The following is a 23,978-nucleotide window of genomic DNA, read 5'->3' on the forward strand; positions in this document are numbered from 1 at the left end:
ACCTTGATTAACGAGATATATATACAGATATAAACTGTCGGTATACCACCGGGTGATCAGACCTTGATTAACGAGATATATATAGAGATATAAACTCTCGGTATATCACCGGGTGATCAGACCTTGATTAACGACATATATATATATAGATATAAACTGTCGGTATACCACGGGTGATCAGACCTTGATTAACGAGATATATATATAGATATAAACTGGCTACCCACACCAGGGGAAAACTAGTGGATAGCAACTGCCTCGAAAACCGTGTCCATGGAAAACAACAAAATATAAACTGTTGGTAGAACTTGATTAATGAGATATATATAGATATAAACTATCGGTATACTACCGGGTGATTAGACCTTGATTAATGAGATATATATAGACCTTGATTAATGGGATACATATAGATATAAACTGTCGGTATACAGCCGGGTGATCAGACCTTGATTAACGAGATATATATATATAGATATAAACTGTCGGTATACTAGCGGGTGATCAGACCTTGATTAACGAGATATATATATATATAGATATAAACTGTCGGTATACAACCGGGTGATCAGACCTTGATTCACGACATATATATATATATATATATATAGATATAAACTGTCGGTATACTACCGGGTGATCAGACCTTGATTAACGAGATATATATATATATAGATATAAACTGTCGGTATACAACCGGGTGATCAGACCTTGATTCACGACGTATATATATATATATATATATAAACTGTCGGTATACCACCGGGTGATCAGACCTTGATTAAGGAGATATAGATATATAGATATAAACTGTCGGTATACCACCGGGTGATCAGACCTTGATTAATGAGATATATATACCGTAGACATAAACTGTCGGTATACCACCGAGTGATCAGACCTTGATTAACGAGATATATATACCGTAGATATAAACTGTCGGTATATTACCGGGTGATCAGACCTTGATTAACGAGATATATACAGATATAAACTGTCGGTATACCACCGGGTGATCAGACCTTGATTAACGAGATATATATAGAGATATAAACTCTCGGTATATCACCGGGTGATCAGACCTTGATTAACGACATATATATATATAGATATAAACTGTCGGTATACCACGGGTGATCAGACCTTGATTAACGAGATATATATATAGATATAAACTGGCTACCCACACCAGGGGAAAACTAGTGGATAGCAACTGCCTCGAAAACCGTGTCCATGGAAAACAACAAAATATAAACTGTTGGTAGAACTTGATTAATGAGATATATATAGATATAAACTATCGGTATACTACCGGGTGATTAGACCTTGATTAATGAGATATATATAGACCTTGATTAATGGGATACATATAGATATAAACTGTCGGTATACAGCCGGGTGATCAGACCTTGATTAACGAGATATATATATATAGATATAAACTGTCGGTATACTAGCGGGTGATCAGACCTTGATTAACGAGATATATATATATATAGATATAAACTGTCGGTATACAACCGGGTGATCAGACCTTGATTCACGACATATATATATATATATAGATATAAACTGTCGGTATACTACCGGGTGATCAGACCTTGATTAACGAGATATATATATATATAGATATAAACTGTCGGTATACAACCGGGTGATCAGACCTTGATTCACGACATATATATATATATATATAGATATAAACTGTCGGTATACTACCGGGTGATCAGACCTTGATTAACGAGATATATATATATAGATATAAACTGTCGGTATACAACCGGGTGATCAGACCTTGATTCACGACGTATATATATATATATAAACTGTCGGTATACCACCGGGTGATCAGACCTTGATTAAGGAGATATAGATATATAGATATAAAATGTCGGTATACCACCGGGTGATCAGACCTTGATTAATGAGATATATATACCGTAGACATAAACTGTCGGTATACCACCGAGTGATCAGACCTTGATTAACGAGATATATATACCGTAGATATAAACTGTCGGTATATTACCGGGTGATCAGACCTTGATTAACGAGATATATATAGAGATATAAACTGTCGGAATACCAACGGGTGATAGACCTTGATTACCGAGATATATATAGATATAAACTGTCGGTATACTACCGGGTGATCAGACCTTGATTACCGAGATATATATATACAGATATAAACTGGCTACCCACACCAGGGGAAAACTAGTGGATAGCAACTGCCTCGAAAACCGTGTCCATGGAAAACAACAAAATATAAACTGTTGGTAGAACTTGATTAATGAGATATATATAGATATAAACTATCGGTATACTACCGGGTGATCAGACCTGGATTAATGAGATATATATAGACCTTGATTAATGGGATATATATATAGATATAAACTGTCGGTATACAGCCGGGTGATCAGACCTTGATTAACGAGATATATAGATAGATATAAACTGTCGGTATACTACCGGGTGATCAGACCTTGATTAACGAGATATATATATATAGATATAGATATAAACTGTCGGTATACAACCGGGTGATCAGACCTTGATTCACGACATATATATATATATATAGATATAAACTGTCGGAATACCAACGGGTGATAGACCTTGATTAACGACATATATATACAGATATAAACTGTCGGTATACCACCGGGTGACCAGACCTTGATTAACGAGATATATATACAGATATAAACTGTCGGTATATCACCGGGTGATCAGACGTCGATTAACGAGATATATATATATATATAGATATAAACTGTCGGTATACGACCGGCTGATCAGACCTTGATTAACGAGATATATATATATATATAGATATAAACTGTCGGTATACGACTGGGTGATCAGACCTTGATTAACCAGATATATATATATAGATATAAACTGTCGGTATACCACCGGGTGATAGAAAGCCCATGGTAAGGCCACCATTCTCCCATAAAGTGTTCCATGACAAGCGTTCCATGACAAGCGTTCCATAACAAGTGTTCCATGACAAGAGCAGGCTACATCTTGTGCTCTATAAGAATAACGACCACACTATAAGAATAACGACCACACTATAAGAATAACGACCACACTATAAGAATAACAACAAAGACGAGTGACTTGTTGAAAGAATCTTTACTGTAAAGTGGTATGAACCACAGCAGCTGCAGTACTGGAGAAATAAACAACTGTTCACAGATATCTGCCAGATATGCATCTTTAAAACAAAACAAAGGCATCATTTGTCATAACTCTAAAATCACACACACACCTGATGGGTTTGCGTTTCTCATATCACAATCAGAACGGCTACAAAATCTATTTATGTGGCCTGAGATTAACATTAGTTGTTGCTTAGCAACCGACCTGTCTATGTTCTGTATGTTCTAGAGAATATAAAAATAGATATCTGTACTATAAAACTACACATTCTAGTAATGGCACATACATATGCTCCAATTGGCTCACACGATCTCCACTGGAGTCCTTCACACAGACACAACATACACGTATATATTAATCATGTTATTCTCTCATATAGAACATAAAAATGTCTTATTCTATGGCACGAAAACAAAATGGCCTTTGTAATTAAAATATACTTTTAAAACTATAAAAATTTATTATTTCAATTTTTTCATCCAAATGTTTTGGCAACTTGAGTGTTAAGAAGATGGAATACTAAAACTGAAGAAAAAACATTCCTGATTTAACATTTTCAATAAAACCTAAGACAATCTGCAATTAGCTTTTATATAAAATAAGTCTCTCTTTTATTTGAACCAAATATCACCATGACAAGCAGATACTCAACGTGTTTGCAACAGAATGATAGACACAATATAAAACATTTAGCTGGTCGTTAAACATCAACACATTGTTAGTGGAACAAATAATATAAAAGTGAACAACCAATAAAAGAAAATATACTCATACATCATTTCTAAATAAACATCTCCATTAGGACATCTTCATGGATCAACAGTCAACCGTTTAACGTGTTGTGCATATGGCGGTCACAGCCCCATAATACCAGCAAGTAAGCCAACCTGTGGTATTCCAATACAACACACAAACTGTTCCAAGTTGAAATGGCCAGTTATTTGTATAATTTAACACCTGAAATATCTATTAATGACTTACTTCTGTCCAGAGAAATATCTATTAATGACTTACTTCTGTCCAGAGAAATATCTATTAATTACTTACTTCTGTCCAGAGAAACATCTATTAATGACTTGCTTCTGTCCAGAGAAAATTATTGCATTTAATATAGCCTGCAGTACAAACCGGTATTATGCTTTTTAGTTTTATTTCAAAATTTTAATATGTTACAATTAGCACCTAAAGGACGTTGATCTGAATGTATTAAAAATCACTTTGATCTGAATGTATTAACAATCAGACTTTGACCTGAATGTATTAAAAATCAGACTTTGATCTCAATGTATTAAAAATCAACACCTATATGATTTACATCTGCATGTGTTACAGACAGTACCCATAGGACTTACATCTGAATGTGTTACAGACAGTACACATAGGACTTACATCTGAATGTGTTACAGACAGTACACATAGGACTTACATCTGAATGTGTTACAGACAGTACCCATAGGACTTACATCTGCATGTGTTACAGACAGTACACATAGGACTTACATGTGAAAGTCTTAAAGGGTCCATTTAATGAAAAATAACACAAACTATTTGATAAAAAGAAGATGTCTGATGACTTGTCTAGAAACTAAAAATACTAATGTTGTACATGCAGCCATGACAGGTGGCCGATGTTTATAAAACCATTAACAAAACCAGTTTTATTCTGTGGTTTGAAACACATTTAATTAGTAATTACACAATATTAAGAAACTAATCTACAATAAATATAGTTAAATAATAACTTTCCAGTTTTATCAACGCAAACATGATCAAATAATTAAAAAAAATAGTGGTGTTAAGATGAACAAATATCAAATACCAGTGTTGTACCAACCGTGCACTAGTCGGCTACCAGTGGCTGAATAAACAATGTGCTCCAGTGTCAACACAATATCAAATACCAGTGTTGTACCAACCGTGCACTAGTCGGCTACCAGTGTTGTACCAACCGTGCACTAGTCGGCTACCAGTGGCTGAATAAACAATGTGCTCCAGTGTCAACACAATATCAAATACCAGTGTTGTACCAACTGTGCACTAGTCGGCTACCAGTGTTGTACCAACCGTGCACTAGTCGGCTACCAGTGGCTGAATAAACAATGTGCTCCAGTGTCAACACAATATCAAATACCAGTGTTGTACCAACCGTGCACTAGTCGGCTACCAGTGTTGTACCAACCGTGCACTAGCCGGCTACCAGTGGCTGAATAAACAATGTGCTCCAGTGTCAACACAATATCAAATACCAGTGTTGTACCAACTGTGCACTAGTCGGCTACCAGTGTTGTACCAACCGTGCACTAGTCGGCTACCAGTGGCTGAATAAACAATGTGCTCCAGTGTCAACACAATATCAAATACCAGTGTTGTACCAACCGTGCACTAGTCGGCTACCAGTGGCTGAATAAACAATGTGCTCCAGTGTTCTTAAACATTTCCTATCACAGCAGTCACAATTAAAGTTTACCTACCAAGTGCAGCACATTTGAGTTGAGTAAGTTTCCTCAATATAGAGCTTTCTAACAGTTGTGGCATTAAGATATCGGGTTCACAAAATATAGTATCAAATTTTCTGAATATCCAACAGGAAGTCAATACTGTAAATATTGAATGAAGAGACCAAAAGATGGAGTTACCTAACTTCAATATACAAGTTAAATGTGCACCAGGTGGCGTTGTGTGTGTAGTGGATTCCTGACTAACATACTGTGGGTTAACATGAGATTAAACCACTGTGGGTGTAACATGAGATTAAATGTAAACAATAACATATACAAAAATAAGTGGAATGTTTTACTTTGATTTCTGTACAAAACCCCGTGGAAAGGGAGACATGACAAATATAAAGATATGAAACAATACATTCTGATGAAGACCTGTGGGAACTAATACAACATTAGGAGGATCCACGTTTTCTTGGCAACAAATGTTAACAATATTACTTTACAATTGGGTGTAAGTGAGTGAAAAAATAGAATGGATTTTCTCTCGGTTGGACCACAATGTGCAGGCAAACACTAGCTACCAGAGTGCATTGCATCACAGCCGGCCTTCAGATAAACCAGGTTACCTCCCTTGGTGCTCATGCAGTCTTGTTCTACTACACCTACAACTGCACATCTTAAAATGTGCTTTATAAAATGAAACAGATCTTTGACTTGCTCACATAGGCTGCCAAACAGATAAAACAATTTGAGTAACGTTTACATAACAGACGACTTGTTTAGTGAATTGGACATGTGCCTGTCCTGTAGGTTAATTATTTTATCTTTATTTCACTCATTCACATCATATGCTTCTATAGGACTTAATTTTATTTCCTGATTGTGTCCATGTTGTTCTACATTTGCATTACATAGAGAAGAGTAAGACATTATACCATTTTCACATCGTTTTGCTTCAATACAAAGATCAATTGCCTGTTATGTGAAGCCCATGGGAGATAACCTAATTTAAATACCAGCCTATACACATGGCAAATATACCTCCAAACACATACACAAGAAAAATAGTCATTTTAGCTCACAACATTCATACCAACTGTCTTTGTTCTAAACTCTGTTGTCATGACAACCAGCATCTTGACAACAAAAGTGTAAGATCAAAGTGAAAAGGATCACCATAAATCAGTCTGTCCATTGTCACTGTCAGTCTGTTCGGTATATGTTTATCCATTGTCACTATATGTCAGTCTGTCCATTGTCGCTATATGTCAGTCTGTCCAATACGTTTGTCCATTGTTACTATGTCAGTCTATATCCGGTATACATTTCTCCATTGTCACTGTGTCAGTCTGTCCATTGTCTGTATATGTCAGTCTGTCCATTGTCACTATGTCAGTCTGTCCATTGTCACTATGTCAGTCTGTCCATTGTCTGTATATGTCAGTCTGTCCATTGTATATGTCAGTATGTCCATTGTCTGTATATGTCAGTCTGTTTGTCCAATATGTTTGTCCATTGTCACTATGTCAGTCTATATCCGGTATACATTTCTCCATTGTTCAGTCTATATCCGGTATGCATTTCTCCATTGTCACTGTGTCAGTCTGTCCATTGTCTGTATATGTCAGTCTGTCCAATATATGTCTGTCTGTTGTCACTATGTCAGTCTATCTGGTATAAATTTCTCCATTGTCAGTATATGTCAGTCTGTCCAGTTCACGTCTGTCCTTTATCACTATATGTCAGTCTGTCCATTATCACTATAAGTCAGTCTCTCCAGTTCACATCTGTCCATTATCACTATATATGTCAGTCTGTCCAGTATCATTATAAGTCAGTCTGTCCAGTATCACTATATGTCAGTCTGTCCAGTATCACTATATGTCAGTCTGTCCAGTATCACTATATATGTCAGTCTGTCCAGTATCACTATAAGTCAGTCTGTCCAGTATCACTATATGTCAGTCTGTCCAGTATCACTATAAGTCAGTCTGTCCAGTATCACTATATGTCAGTCTGTCCAGTATCACTATAAGTCAGTCTGTCCAGTATCACTATAAGTCAGTCTGTCCAGTATCACTATAAGTCAGTCTGTCCAGTATCACTATATGTCAGTTTGTCCAGTATCACTATAAGTCAGTCTGTCCAGTATCACTATAAGTCAGTCTCTCCAGTTCACATCTGTCCATTATCACTATAAGTCAGTCTGTCCAGTATCACTATAAGTCAGTCTCTCCAGTTTCACTATAAGTCAGTCTCTCCAGTTCACATCTGTCCATTATCACTATACTGCAGTCTCTTGATCTTCAGAGGCTACCAGCTGAAAGTGTTCTTGATCTGCAAAATACAATGTCAAACAGATTTGGAGAGCCTGCCAAAATCAAACATGTGTAGGCCCACATACGTTTCCCAGTATCACATGTTTAAGATGTTAAGGAATGAATGCATGTTCAATAACACCCCAGCACACACAAAAAACATATTGGCTATTGGATGTCAAAAAAGGTATGGCAATATTATGTTTAAGGAATCTGTCAATATCAAAGAGGTTAAAGAAGGTATGTCAATATCAGAGAGGATAAAGAAGGCATGTCAATATCAGAGAGGTTAAAGATGGTATGTCAATATCAAAGAGGTTAGAGAAGGTATATCAATATCAAAAAGGTTAAAGAAGGTATGCCGATATCAGAGGTTAAAGAAGGAATGTCAATATCAAAGAGGTTAAAGAAGGTATATAAATATCAGAGGTTAAAGAAGGTATATCAATATTAGAGGTTAAAGAAGGTATATCAATATCAAAGAGGTTAAAGAAGGTATATAAATATCAAAGAGGTTAAAGAAGGTATATTAATATTAGAGGTTAAAGAAGGTATGTCATAATCAAAGAAGTTAAAAAAGGTATGTCAATGTTAATATTAAAGAGGTTTAAAGAAGTATATCATTATCAAAGAAAGTATATCAATATCAAAAAGGTTAAAGAAGGTATGTCAATATCAAAGAGGTTAAAGAAGGTATATAAATATCAAAGAGGTTAAAGAAGGTATGTCAATGTTAATATTAAAGAGGTTTAAAGAAGTATATCATTATCAAAGAAATTTAAGTATGTAAATAGCAAAAAGGTAAAAAAAAATATATCAGTATCAGATCGAGGTCTAAGGAAATATGTGACTATGCATGTTTTGTTTATTTGTATTGAGTATTCATATCTTACTCTGGAGATACGCTGTGAGTTTTGTTTATTTGTATTGAGTATTCACATCTTACTCTGGAGATACGCTGTGAGTTTTGTTTAATTGTATTGAGTATTCATATCTTACTCTGGAGATACGCTGTGAGTTTTGTTTGTATTGAGTTTTTGTTTATTTGTATTGAGTTTGTTTGTATTGAGTATTCAGATCTTACTCTGGAGATAGGCCGCGAGTTCCGAGTCCTCGGCTTTCAGAGCCTGCTGCTGCGGTGTGTTTCCCTGGTAGTCGGTGCGGGTGAGCGACGCCCCCGCCGCAACCAGCATGTGACAGATCGTACGACGCTGATACCATGCAGCCTTGTGTAGAGCAGTCTGGCCTCTGAAAAATACACACACAATTAATACACAAATACACACACAAATACACACAAAATTAACACAAATACACACACAACAAACAAACAAATACACACACAACACACAAATACACACACAATTATCATACAAATACACACACAATTATTATACAAATACACACACAATTATCATACAAACACACACACATTTAACACACACACACAATTATCATACAAAGACACACACAATTAACACACAAATACACACACAATTAACACACAAACATACACTCACAATTATCATACAAATACACACACAATTATCATACAAACACACACACACAACACAAATACACACACAATTAACACAAATACACACACAATTATCATACAAATACACAAACAATTATCATACAAACACACACACAATTAACACAAATACACACACAATTATCATACAAATACACATACACATACAACACACAAATACACACACAATTATCATACAAATACACAAACAATTATCATACAAACACACAAACAATTATCATACAAACACACACAATTAACACACAAATATACACACAATTATCATACAAATACACACACAATTATCATACAAACACACACAATTAACACAAAAATACACACACAATTAACTTAAATACACACAATTAAAATACAAACACACACAATTAACACAAAAATACACACACAATTAACACAAATACACACACAATTAACATACAAACACACACAATTAACACAAAAATACACACACATTATCACACAAACACACACACACAATTAACAAAATGTGTTGTGTAGAGTTAACAATGCTAACACACAATTCACTGTCTTACTGACAGTAGAGTTAACAATGCTAACACAATTCATTTCCCCAAAATACTCTGTAACAGATACCAATCTGTTTTATAGATGGAGTTCACAATTAATTTCCAAAAGATACTCACTTTTCCTGATCAACCATGTCCAGAATCACGGGAGGAGCTGAACACAACAAAAGATGTTTATTAGTTCATTTAACATATCACACACTGCTGATTGCTTTAATTATAAGACAACTCTCAGATATATCATACTTCGGACTTATTTATTAATTAATATACACATATTAAGTATAAGACAACTCCTAAATATAAGACACTGCAGATTTATTTATTAATTAATATAGAAATATCAAGTATAAGACAACTCCTAAATATAAGACAGCAGATTTATTTATTTATTAATATAGAAATATCAAGTATAAGACAACTCTTAGATATAAGATACTTGAGACTCCTAAATATAAGACACTGCAGATTTATTTATTAATTAATATAGAAATATCAAGTATAAGACAACTCTTAGATATAAGATACTTTATTTATTATTATTTATTAATTAATATAGAAATATCAAGTATAAGAGAACTCCTAAATATAAGACAGCAGATTTATTTATTTATTAATATAGAAATATCAAGTATAAGACAACTCTTAGATATAAGATACTTGAGACTTATTTATTAATTAATATACACATATCAAGTATAAGACAACTCCTAAACATAAGACACTGCAGATTTATTTATTAATTAATATAGAAATATCAAGTATAAGACAACTCTTAGATATAAGATACTTTATTTATTATTATTTATTAATTAATATAGAAATATCAAGTATAAGACAATTCTTAGATATAAGATACTTCAGATTTATTTATTAATTAATATACACATATCAAGTATAAGACAACGCCTAAATATAAGACACTACAAATTTATTTGTTACATACTGTATACATCCTAAATTTAAGTTCCTACACATTTATTTGTTCTTTATATATTACAAATGTTAAATATACCATACAGCTATTTATTTATCACGTTATAGAATTGTATTATACTATAAATTTCTTTATTACATATACAAATCTTACAAAGCTACATTTGTATAACAAACAGAGAAAGCCTCTGGGATACGCCTTGATCTGTATTCATAACACTATCGAAGCAGACGAGTCACCAAGTATTGTATTTAAAAAACAAAAACAAACTAACTTTTGTATTTTTAATATCTGGTACATCTCAAATTGACTTTGACTAAATAGTTACATGTGATGTCATTTCTTTAAAGGGAGCAGTTAACAATATAAAATGAACCGCCTCGGTGGTTTTGTGATTAAGTCTTAAGCCATGGGACAAAAGGCTGGTAGGTACTGAGTTCGTAGCCCGATACCGGCTACAACCCTGAGTGAGTTTCAGTGATTCAATGAGAAGGTGTAAGACCACTACACCAACTTCTCTCTCACTAACCACTAACCCTCTGTCCTCGACAAACAGCCCATACAGCTGAGGTGTGTGCCCAGGACAACATGCTTGAACCTAAATGGGATATAAAAACAAAACTAAGTTGAAATGAATGAAAGAATGAATATATAAAGCACTTGCCACTTTGAATGAGGAACTGTACGATTGCCTTGTGTCCGAAGCGCGCGGCGTGGTGTAATGCCGTCATCCCGTACTGATCAGTCACCAGCAACGTTGCGCCATCATGGTACGACTCTACCAGCTGAAAACACAGACAATACACTCTCAACAAACAGCTGAATACACACTCAAACAAAGCTGCTTTCAGTCACACAAAACACAAACAATACACACTCAAACACAGCCACTTTCAGTCACACAAAACACCAACAATACACACTCAAACACAGTCGCTTTCAGTCACACAAAACACAAACAATACACACTCAAACACAGCCGCTTTCAGTCAGACAAAACACAAACAATACACACTCAAACACAGCCGCTTTCAGTCACACAAAACACAAACAATACACACTCAAACACAGCTACTTTTAGTCAAACAAAACACAAACAATACACACTCAAACACAGCTACTTTCAGTCAGACAAAATGCTTATTCAGACTGAATTACCACGCTTTCAGTTTCACAAAGCACCTATCACAACTGGTGAAACATTCACACAGATGGTAATGTAATGAACATCAACTAATAACAGTTATTTCAATGTTAATTCACTAGTAATATATCTCAAGAATTCTAGATTCTATAGACAGAACTTGAATACATAAGCATGACTTTTACAAAGTAAATTTGAGGGTATGCGATAGCCATTTAAAAATAACATGCCCATAGGAACCACAGGGTCTGAGGGGTCTGTGCCCCCATTTAAGGAAAAAAAAATACTTGGGTAAAAGTTTGGCTTGCCCCTCCCCTCAACTAGGAATTGTCCCCCTACTCCAGATATAGTTCCTACGAACCTGAATAAAAGTTCATATGATCTTTAAAAAACCCAACCCAAACAAATCAACCTCAAACTTAAATAAAAGTAATTTTTCAACATTTCGGATGAAACCGAACAGACATGTAAAATAAGTCAGAACACATTTGACCGTTACATGAAATCACTCACCTTTTCTATATCTCCACGTTTTGAGGCATCAATGAGACCTATAGTTATAAATATAAAATAATAAGTCAGAAATAGATACAATAACTCTCAACAAGACATTACATGGTAAGACATGTTTACAGTCCTACCGATAAGCAACTTATAAATTAAACATGCGCTGCCCACTGTGAACAGCATGTGGTGTACATATAACAGTACCAATCCATTGATTGATTGACCAGTACACGCTGCCCACTGTGCACAGCATGTGGTGTACATATAACAATACCAATCCATTGATTGACCAGTACACGCTGCCCACTGCGAACAGCATGTGGTGTACATATAACAATACCAATCCACTGATTGATTGACCAGTACACGCTGCCTACTGTGAACAGCATGTGGTGTACATATAACAATACCAATCCATATTGATTGACCAGTACACGCTGCCCACTGCGAACAGCATGTGGTGTACATATAACAATACCAATCCACTGATTGATTGACCAGTACACGCTGCCTACTGTGAACAGCATGTGGTGTACATATAACAATACCAATCCATATTGATTGACCAGTACACGCTGCCCACTGTGAACAGCATGTGGTGTACATATAACAATACCAATCCATATTGATTGACCAGTACACGCTGCCCACTGTGAACAGCATGTGGTGTACATATAACAATACCAATCCATATTGATTGACCAGTACACACTGCCCACTGTGAAAAGCATGTGGTGTACATATAACAATACCAATCCATATTGATTGACCAGTACACGCTGCCCACTGTGAACAGCATGTGGTGTACATATAACAATACCAATCCCATTGATTGACCAGTACACGCTGCCCACTGTGAACAGCATGTGGTGTACATATAACAATACCAATCCACTGATTGATTGACCAGTACACGCTGCCTACTGTGAACAGCATGTGGTGTACATATAACAATACCAATCCACTGATTGATTGACCAGTACACGCTGCCCACTGTGAACAGCATGTGGTGTACATATAACAATACCAATCCATATTGATTGACCAGTACACACTGCCCACTGTGAAAAACATGTGATGTACATATAACAATACCAATCCATATTGATTGACCAGTACACGCTGCCCACTGTGAACAGCATGTGGTGTACATATAACAATACCAATCCATTGATTGACCAGTACACTCTGCCCACTGTGAACAGCATGTGGTGTACATATAACAATACCAATCCATATTGATTGACCAGTACACGCTGCCCACTGTGAACAGCATGTGGTGTACATATATCAATACCAATCCATTGATTGACCAGTACACGCTGCCCACTGTGAACAGCATGTGGTGTACATATAACAATACCAATCCACTGACTGACCAGTACACGCTGCCCACTGCGAACAGCATGTGGTGCACATATAACAATACCAATCCACTGACTGACCAGTACACGCTGCCCACTGCAAACAGCATGTGGTGTACATATAACAATACCAATCCACTGATTGATTGACCAGTACACGCTGCCCACTGTGAACAGCATGTGGTGTACATATAACAATACCAATCCACTGATTGATTGACCAGTACACGCTGCCTACTGTGAACAGCATGTGGTGTACATATAACAATACCAATCCATATTGAATGACCAGTACACACTGCCCACTGTGAAAAGCATGTGGTGTACATATAACAATACCAATCCATTGATTGACCAGTACACACTGCCCACTGTGACAGCATGTGGTGTACATATAACGCTGACCAGTACTGTGAACAGCATGTGGTGTACATATAACAATACCAATCCACTGATTGATTGGCCAGTACACGCTGCCCACTGTGAACAGCATGTGGTGTACATATAACAATACCAATCCAGTTGTATTGACTAGCTCTTAATGGCACAACTCTCCAAGTTCAACACAGACATTTAATGGAGACTGTTTGGTAATAACTAATAAACCACAAGTCAGTCTGTACTGGGTAACGTGACCGCTGTGGTTGTCAATAAATACCAGAGAACAGCCTGCACCAGCAATACGTCTCTATACTGATGTTCACCGATGTTAAATCGACTCATCAATAATAGGTCATGCCTCATATCGGTTATGTCTTCATGGTTTTCCGTAACCAATATTTCGTTTGTGATCAATTTTTTGTTCGCAATACATGGCACAATTTTCTCAAGCTACTGCACTTACTGCGACAAATAACATCCAAACAAAATAACATGCTTCTTGTATTTCTTATGATGCAAAACATTCTTACTGACACCGTGTTAATTGCATTAACATCATTTTAAATAGCTCACACTAAACTCAATGAAATATACTGATATAAAACATTCTTACTGACACCGCGTTAATTGCATTAACATCATTTTAAATAGCTCACACTAAACAATGAAATATACTGATATAAAACATTCTTACTGACACCGCGTTAATTGCATTAACATCATTTTAAATAGCTCACACTAAACACAGTGAAATATACTGATATAAAACATTCTTACTGACACCGCGTTAACTGCATTAACATCATTTTAAATAGCTCACACTAAACACAGTGAAATATACTGATATAAAACATTCTTACTGACACCGTGTTAACTGCATTAACATCATTTTAAATAGCTCACACTAAACACAGTGAAATATACTGATATAAAACATTCTTACTGACACCGTGTTAATTGCATTAACATCATTTTAAATAGCTCACACTAAACACAGTGAAATATACTGATATAAAACATTCTTACTGACACCGTGTTAACTGCATTAACATCATTTTAAATAGCTCACACTAAACACAGTGAAATATACTGATATAAAACATTCTTACTGACACCGTGTTAACTGCATTAACATCATTTTAAATAGCTCACACTAAACACAGTGAAATATACTGATATAAAACATTCTTACTGACACCGCGTTAACTGCATTAACATCATTTTAAATAGCTCACACTAAACACAGTGAAATATACTGATATAAAACATTCTTACTGACACCGTGTTAACTGCATTAACATCATTTTAAATAGCTCACACTAAACACAGTGAAATATACTGATATAAAACATTCTTACTGACACCGTGTTAATTGCATTAACATCATTTTAAATAGCTCACACTAAACACAGTGAAATATACTGATATAAAACTGTCAACTGGCATCAATGTTTAACAAAGTACAGCCCAGCACAGAAATACAAATCGGCTAATGGCAACCTATTTTGCCTTCTAGTTAACATTTTGAATCTAGAGCAATAAGTGAGTTGGTTACCAAGTACCCGTAACCTACTAATAGGCTCTGCTGACTACAGCTAGTTCAAGGGCCGGTCTATGTTATACAAGTTACATCCAACACTAGTAGATTATACTATGGGTAAGTTTAACTTGAACTAATACTGTAAGAAAAGTTGTGACCCGACAGACCGACTACCTTTGTCGAGTGGTGAGAGGACTTGTTGTGTAACTTTAACTAATACTGTAAGAAGTTGTGTACCGACAGACCGAATACCTTTGTCAAGTGGCGAGAGGACCTGTGTCTTGTTGTGCAACTTTAACTAATAGTGTAAGAAAGATTGTGTACCGACAGACCAACTACCTTTGTCGAGTGGTGAGAGGACTTGTGAAACTTTAACTAATACTGTAAGAAAAGTTGTGTAACTTTAACTAATACTGTAAGAAGTTGTGTACCGACAGACCGACTACCTTTGTCGAGTGGCGAGAGGACTTGTTGTGTAACTTTAACTAATACTCTGAGAAAAGTTGTGTACCGACAGACCAACTACCTTTGTCGAGTGGTGAGAGGACTTGTTGTGTAACTTTAAATAATACTCTGAGAAAAGTTGTGTACCGACAGACCGACTACCTTTGTCGAGTGGCGAGAGGACTTGTGTCTTGTTGTGTAACTTTAACTAATACTGTGAGAAAAGTTGTGTACCGACAGACCGACTACCTTTGTCGAGTGGCGAGAGGACTTGTGTCTTGTTGTATAACTTTAACTAATACTGTGAGATAAGTTGTGTACCGACAGACTTACTACCTTTGTCAAGTGGTGAGAGGACTTGTTGTGTAACTTTAACTAATACTGTAAGAAAAGTTGTGTACCAACAGACCGACTACCTTTGTCGAGTGGTGAGAGGACCGGTGTCTTGTTGTGTAACTTTAACTAATACTGTAAGAAAAGTTGTGTACCAACAGACCGACTACCTTTGTCGAGTGGTGAGAGGACCGGTGTCTTGTTGTATAACTTTAACTAATACTGTAAGAAGTTGTGTACCGACAGACCGACTACCTTTATCGAGTGGCGAGAGGATTTGTTGTGTAACTTTAACTAATACTGTGAGATAAGTTGTGTACCAACAGACTGACTACCTTTGTCGAGTGGCGAGAGAACCTGTGTCTTGTTGTGTAACTTTAACTAATACTGTAAGAAGTTGTGTACTGACAGACCAACTACCTTTGTCGAGTGGCGAGAGGATTTGTTGTGTAACTTTAACTAATACTCTGAGAAAAGTTGTGTACCAACAGACTGACTACCTTTGTCGAGTGGTGAGAGGACCGGTGTCTTGTTGTATAACTTTAACTAATACTGTAAGAAGTTGTGTACCGACAGACCGACTACCTTTGTCGAGTGGCGAGAGGATTTGTTGTGTAACTTTAACTAATACTGTGACATAAGTTGTGTACCAACAGACCGACTACCTTTGTCGAGTGGTGAGAGGACCGGTGTCTTGTTGTATAACTTTAACTAATACTGTAAGAAGTTGTGTACCGACAGACCGACTACCTTTGTCGAGTGGCGAGAGGATTTGTTGTGTAACTTTAACTAATACTGTGAGATAAGTTGTGTACCAACAGACTGACTACCTTTGTCGAGTGGCGAGAGAACCTGTGTCTTGTTGTGTAACTTTAACTAATACTGTAAGAAGTTGTGTACTGACAGACCAACTACCTTTGTCGAGTGGCGAGAGGATTTGTTGTGTAACTTTAACTAATACTGTGAGATAAGTTGTGTACCAACAGGCTGACTACCTTTGTCGAGTGGCGAGAGAACCTGTGTCTTGTTGTGTAACTTTAACTAATACTGTAAGAAAAGTTGTGTACCGACAGACTGACTACCTTTGTCGAGTGGTGAGAGGACATGCTGTTTAACTTTAACTAATACTCTGAGAAAAGTTGTGTACCGACAGACCGACTACCTTTGTCGAGTGACGAGAGGACCGGTGTCTTGTTGTATAACTTTAACTAATACTGTAAGAAGTTGTGTACCGACAGACCAACTACCTTTGTCGAGTGGTGAGAGGACTTGTTGTGTAACTTTAACTAATACTGTAAGAAGTTGTGTACTGATAGACCGACTACCTATGTCGATTCGTGAGAGGACCTGTGTCTTGTTGTGTAGCTTTAACTAATACTCTGAGAAAAGTTGTGTACCGACAGACTTACTACCTTTGTCAAGTGGTGAGAGGACTTGTTGTGTAACTTTAACTAATACTGTGAGAAAAGTTGTGTACCGACAGACCGACTACCTTTGTCGAGTGGTGAGAGGACCTGTGACTTGTTGTGTAACTTTAACTAATACTCTGAGAAAAGTTGTGTACCAACAGACTGACTACCTTTGTCGAGTGGTGAGAGGACCTGTGTCTTGTTGTGTAACTTTAACTAATACTGTGAGAAAAGTTGTGTACCGACAGACCGACTACCTTTGTCGAGTGGTGAGAGGACTTGTTGTGTAACTTTAACTAATACTGTGAGAAAAGTTGTGTACCGACAGACCGACTACCTTTGTCGAGTGGTGAGAGGACTTGTTGTGTAACTTGAACTAATACTGTAAGAAGTTGTGTACTGATAGACCGACTACCTATGTCGATTCGTGAGAGGACCTGTGTCTTGTTGTGTAGCTTTAACTAATACTCTGAGAAAAGTTGTGTACCGACAGACTTACTACCTTTGTCAAGTGGTGAGAGGACTTGTTGTGTAACTTTAACTAATACTGTGAGAAAAGTTGTGTACCGACAGACCGACTACCTTTGTCGAGTGGTGAGAGGACCTGTGTCTTGTTGTGTAACTTTAACTAATACTGTGAGAAAAGTTGTGTACCGACAGACCGACTACCTTTGTCGAGTGGTGAGAGGACCGGTGTCTTGTTGTGTAACTTTAACTAATACTGTAAGAAAAGTTGTGTACCAACAGACCGACTACCTTTGTCGAGTGGTGAGAGGACCGGTGTCTTGTTGTATAACTTTAACTAATACTGTAAGAAGTTGTGTACCGACAGACCGACTACCTTTATCGAGTGGCGAGAGGATTTGTTGTGTAACTTTAACTAATACTGTGAGATAAGTTGTGTACCAACAGACTGACTACCTTTGTCGAGTGGCGAGAGAACCTGTGTCTTGTTGTGTAACTTTAACTAATACTGTAAGAAGTTGTGTACTGACAGACCAACTACCTTTGTCGAGTGGCGAGAGGATTTGTTGTGTAACTTTAACTAATACTCTGAGAAAAGTTGTGTACCAACAGACTGACTACCTTTGTCGAGTGGTGAGAGGACCGGTGTCTTGTTGTATAACTTTAACTAATACTGTAAGAAGTTGTGTACCGACAGACCGACTACCTTTGTCGAGTGGCGAGAGGATTTGTTGTGTAACTTTAACTAATACTGTGACATAAGTTGTGTACCAACAGACCGACTACCTTTGTCGAGTGGTGAGAGGACCGGTGTCTTGTTGTATAACTTTAACTAATACTGTAAGAAGTTGTGTACCGACAGACCGACTACCTTTGTCGAGTGGCGAGAGGATTTGTTGTGTAACTTTAACTAATACTGTGAGATAAGTTGTGTACCAACAGACTGACTACCTTTGTCGAGTGGCGAGAGAACCTGTGTCTTGTTGTGTAACTTTAACTAATACTGTAAGAAGTTGTGTACTGACAGACCAACTACCTTTGTCGAGTGGCGAGAGGATTTGTTGTGTAACTTTAACTAATACTGTGAGATAAGTTGTGTACCAACAGACTGACTACCTTTGTCAAGTGGCGAGAGAACCTGTGTCTTGTTGTGTAACTTTAACTAATACTGTAAGAAAAGTTGTGTACCGACAGACTGACTACCTTTGTCGAGTGGTGAGAGGACATGCTGTTTAACTTTAACTAATACTCTGAGAAAAGTTGTGTACCGACAGACCGACTACCTTTGTCGAGTGACGAGAGGACCGGTGTCTTGTTGTATAACTTTAACTAATACTGTAAGAAGTTGTGTACCGACAGACCAACTACCTTTGTCGATTGGTGAGAGGACTTGTTGTGTAACTTTAACTAATACTGTAAGAAGTTGTGTACTGATAGACCGACTACCTATGTCGATTCGTGAGAGGACCTGTGTCTTGTTGTGTAGCTTTAACTAATACTCTGAGAAAAGTTGTGTACCGACAGACTTACTACCTTTGTCAAGTGGTGAGAGGACTTGTTGTGTAACTTTAACTAATACTGTGAGAAAAGTTGTGTACCGACAGACCGACTACCTTTGTCGAGTGGTGAGAGGACCTGTGACTTGTTGTGTAACTTTAACTAATACTCTGAGAAACGTTGTGTACCAACAGACTGACTACCTTTGTCGAGTGGTGAGAGGACCTGTGTCTTGTTGTGTAACTTTAACTAATACTGTGAGAAAAGTTGTGTACCGACAGACCGACTACCTTTGTCGAGTGGTGAGAGGACTTGTTGTGTAATTTTAACTAATACTGTAAGAAAAGTTGTGTACCGTCAGACCAACTACCTTTGTCGAGTGGTGAGAGGACTTGTTGTGTAACTTTAACTAATACTGTAAGAAAAGTTGTGTACCGACAGACCGACTACCTTTGTCAAGTGGTGAGAGGACTTGTTGTGTAACTTTAACTAATACTGTGAGAAAAGTTGTGTACCGACAGACCGACTACCTTTGTCGAGTGGTGAGAGGACTTGTTGTGTAACTTGAACTAATACTGTAAGAAGTTGTGTACTGATAGACCGACTACCTATGTCGATTCGTGAGAGGACCTGTGTCTTGTTGTGTAGCTTTAACTAATACTCTGAGAAAAGTTGTGTACCGACAGACTTACTACCTTTGTCAAGTGGTGAGAGGACTTGTTGTGTAACTTTAACTAATACTGTGAGAAAAGTTGTGTACCGACAGACCGACTACCTTTGTCGAGTGGTGAGAGGACCTGTGTCTTGTTGTGTAACTTTAACTAATACTGTGAGAAAAGTTGTGTACCGACAGACCGACTACCTTTGTCGAGTGGTGAGAGGACTTGTTTGTTGTGTAACTTTAACTAATACTGTGAGAAAAGTTGTGTACCGACAGACCGACTACCTTTGTCGAGTGGTGAGAGGACTTGTTGTGTAACTTTAACTAATACTGTAAGAAAAGTTGTGTACCAACAGACCGACTACCTTTGTCGAGTGGTGAGAGGACCGGTGTCTTGTTGTATAACTTTAACTAATACTGTAAGAAGTTGTGTACCGACAGACCGACTACCTCTGTCGAGTGGCGAGAGGATTTGTTGTGTAACTTGAACTAATACTGTAAGAAGTTGTGTACCGACAGACCGAATACCTTTGTCAAGTGGCGAGAGGACCTGTGTCTTGTTGTGCAACTTTAATTAATAGTGTAAGAAAGATTGTGTACCGACAGACCAACTACCTTTGTCGAGTGGTGAGAGGACTTGTGTAACTTTAACTAATACTGTAAGAAGTTGTGTACCGACAGACCGACTACCTTTGTCGAGTGGCGAGAGGACTTGTTGTGTAACTTTAACTAATACTCTGAGAAAAGTTGTGTACCGACAGACCAACTACCTTTGTCGAGTGGTGAGAGGATTTGTTGTGTAACTTTAACTAATACTGTAAGAAAAGTTGTGTACCAACAGACCGACTACCTTTGTCGAGTGGTGAGAGGACCGGTGTCTTGTTGTATAACTTTAACTAATACTGTAAGAAGTTGTGTACCGACAGACCGACTACCTTTGTCGAGTGGCGAGAGGATTTGTTGTGTAACTTTAACTAATACTGTGAGATAAGTTGTGTACCAACAGACTGACTACCTTTGTCGAGTGGCGAGAGAACCTGTGTCTTGTTGTGTAACTTTAACTAATACTGTAAGAAAAGTTGTGTACCGACAGACTGACTACCTTTGTCGAGTGGTGAGAGGACATGCTGTTTAACTTTAACTAATACTCTGAGAAAAGTTGTGTACCGACAGACCGACTACCTTTGTCGAGTGACGAGAGGACTTGTGTCTTGTTGTGTAACTTTAACTAATACTCTGAGAAACGTTGTGTACTGACAGACCGACTACCTTTGTCGTGTGGTGATAGGACCTGTGTCTTGTTGTGTAACTTTAACTAATACTCTGAGAAACGTTGTGTACCGACAGACTTACTACCTTTGTCGTGTGGTGATAGGACCTGTATCTTGTTGTGTAACTTGAACTAATACTGTAAGAAGTTGTGTACCGACAGACCAACTACCTTTGTCGAGTGGTGAGAGGACTTGTTGTGTAGCTTTAACTAATACTCTGAGAAAAGTTGTGTACCGACAGACTTACTACCTTTGTCAAGTGGTGAGAGGACTTGTTGTGTAACTTTAACTAATACTGTGAGAAAAGTTGTGTACCGACAGACCGACTACCTTTGTCGAGTGGTGAGAGGACCTGTGTCTTGTTGTGTAACTTTAACTAATACTGTGAGAAAAGTTGTGTACCGACAGACCGACTACCTTTGTCGAGTGGTGAGAGGACTTGTTGTGTAACTTTAACTAATACTCTGAGAAAAGTTGTGTACCGACAGACCAACTACCTTTGTCGAGTGGTGAGAGGATTTGTTGTGTAACTTTAACTAATACTGTAAGAAAAGTTGTGTACCAACAGACCGACTACCTTTGTCGAGTGGTGAGAGGACCGGTGTCTTGTTGTATAACTTTAACTAATACTGTAAGAAGTTGTGTACCGACAGACCGACTACCTTTGTCGAGTGGCGAGAGGATTTGTTGTGTAACTTTAACTAATACTGTGAGATAAGTTGTGTACCAACAGACTGACTACCTTTGTCGAGTGGCGAGAGAACCTGTGTCTTGTTGTGTAACTTTAACTAATACTGTAAGAAAAGTTGTGTACCGACAGACCGACTACCTTTGTCGAGTGGTGAGAGGACTTGTGTCTTGTTGTGTAACTTTAACTAATACTGTGAGAAAAGTTGTGTACCGACAGACCGACTACCTTTGTCGAGTGGTGAGAGGACCTGTGTCTTTGTTGTGTAACTTTAACTAATACTGTAAGAAGTTGTGTACCGACAGACCGACTACCTTTGTCGAGTGGTGAGAGGACTTGTGTCTTGTTGTGTAACTTTAACTAATACTGTAAGAAAAGTTGTGTACCGACAGACCGACTACCTTTGTCGAGTGGCGAGAGAACCTGTGTCTTGTTGTGTAACTTTAACTAATACTGTAAGAAAAGTTGTGTACCGACAGACCGACTACCTTTGTCGAGTGGTGAGAGGACTTGTGTCTTGTTGTGTAACTTTAACTAATACTGTGAGAAAAGTTGTGTACCGACAGACCGACTACCTTTGTCGAGTGGTGAGAGGACCTGTGTCTTGTTGTGTAACTTGAACTAATACTGTAAGAAGTTGTGTACCGACAGACCGACTACCTTTGTCGAGTGGTGAGAGGACTTGTGTCTTGTTGTGTAACTTTAGCTAATACTGTGAGAAAAGTTGTGTACCGACAGACCGACTACCTTTGTCGAGTGGTGAGAGGACCTGTGTCTTGTTGTGTAACTTTAACTAATACTCTGAGAAAAGTTGTGTACCGACAGACTTACTACCTTTGTCAAGTGGCGAGAGGACCTGTGTCTTGTTGTGTAACTTTAACTAATACTGTAAGAAGTTGTGTACCGACAGACCGACTACCTTTGTCGAGTGGTGAGAGGACCTGTGTCTTGTTGTGTAACTTTAACTAATACTCTGAGAAAAGTTGTGTACCGACAGACTTACTACCTTTGTCGAGTGGTGAGAGGACCTGTGTCTTGTTGTGTAACTTTAACTAATACTCTGAGAAAAGTTGTGTACCGACAGACCGACTACCTTTGTCGAGTGGTGAGAGGACTTGTTGTGTAACTTTAACTAATACTCTGAGAAAAGTTGTGTACCGACAGACCGACTACCTTTATCGAGTGGTGAGAGGACCTGTGTCTTGTTGTCGGCGGTGGCGCTCGACACGGATGTGAACTGGTAATGTCGTTCCTGCGTCACCGGGGAGTTGGGGGAACCCGGCTCCGAGCTGAAACACAGAGAGATTGCGTGAACACAC

General features: G+C 37.6%; 2 protein-coding genes across 8 annotated transcripts in view; one reads left to right on the plus strand and one right to left on the minus strand.

Moving 5' to 3' along the window:
- The window catches only part of LOC121371904 (diacylglycerol kinase iota-like), a 314,790-nt gene that overhangs the window by 222,097 nt on the left and 68,715 nt on the right, over positions 1 to 23,978 (plus strand). The gene's annotated exons all lie outside the window — the stretch shown is intronic.
- LOC121371905 (diacylglycerol kinase zeta-like) overlaps positions 3,131 to 23,978 on the minus strand; it is a 57,845-nt gene continuing 36,997 nt past the window's right edge. For 3 of the 5 annotated variants that reach the window (XM_041498145.1, XM_041498142.1, XM_041498141.1), the window contains 6 exons: positions 23,818 to 23,948; positions 12,613 to 12,650; positions 11,620 to 11,740; positions 10,136 to 10,172; positions 9,021 to 9,184; positions 3,131 to 7,955 (listed from right to left, as the gene is read on the minus strand). In XM_041498145.1, the coding sequence (XP_041354079.1) occupies positions 7,903 to 7,955; positions 9,021 to 9,184; positions 10,136 to 10,172; positions 11,620 to 11,740; positions 12,613 to 12,650; positions 23,818 to 23,948 (544 nt within the window). In that variant the 3' untranslated portion in view covers positions 3,131 to 7,902. The remainder of the gene's footprint in view (positions 7,956 to 9,020; positions 9,185 to 10,135; positions 10,173 to 11,619; positions 11,741 to 12,612; positions 12,651 to 23,817; positions 23,949 to 23,978) is intronic. The other 2 variants (XM_041498146.1, XM_041498143.1) reach the window with 1 other exon arrangement.

Source organism: Gigantopelta aegis, chromosome 4 (assembly GCF_016097555.1).
Source record: "Gigantopelta aegis isolate Gae_Host chromosome 4, Gae_host_genome, whole genome shotgun sequence".
In the NCBI taxonomy this organism is placed as follows: domain Eukaryota; kingdom Metazoa; phylum Mollusca; class Gastropoda; order Neomphalida; family Peltospiridae; genus Gigantopelta; species Gigantopelta aegis.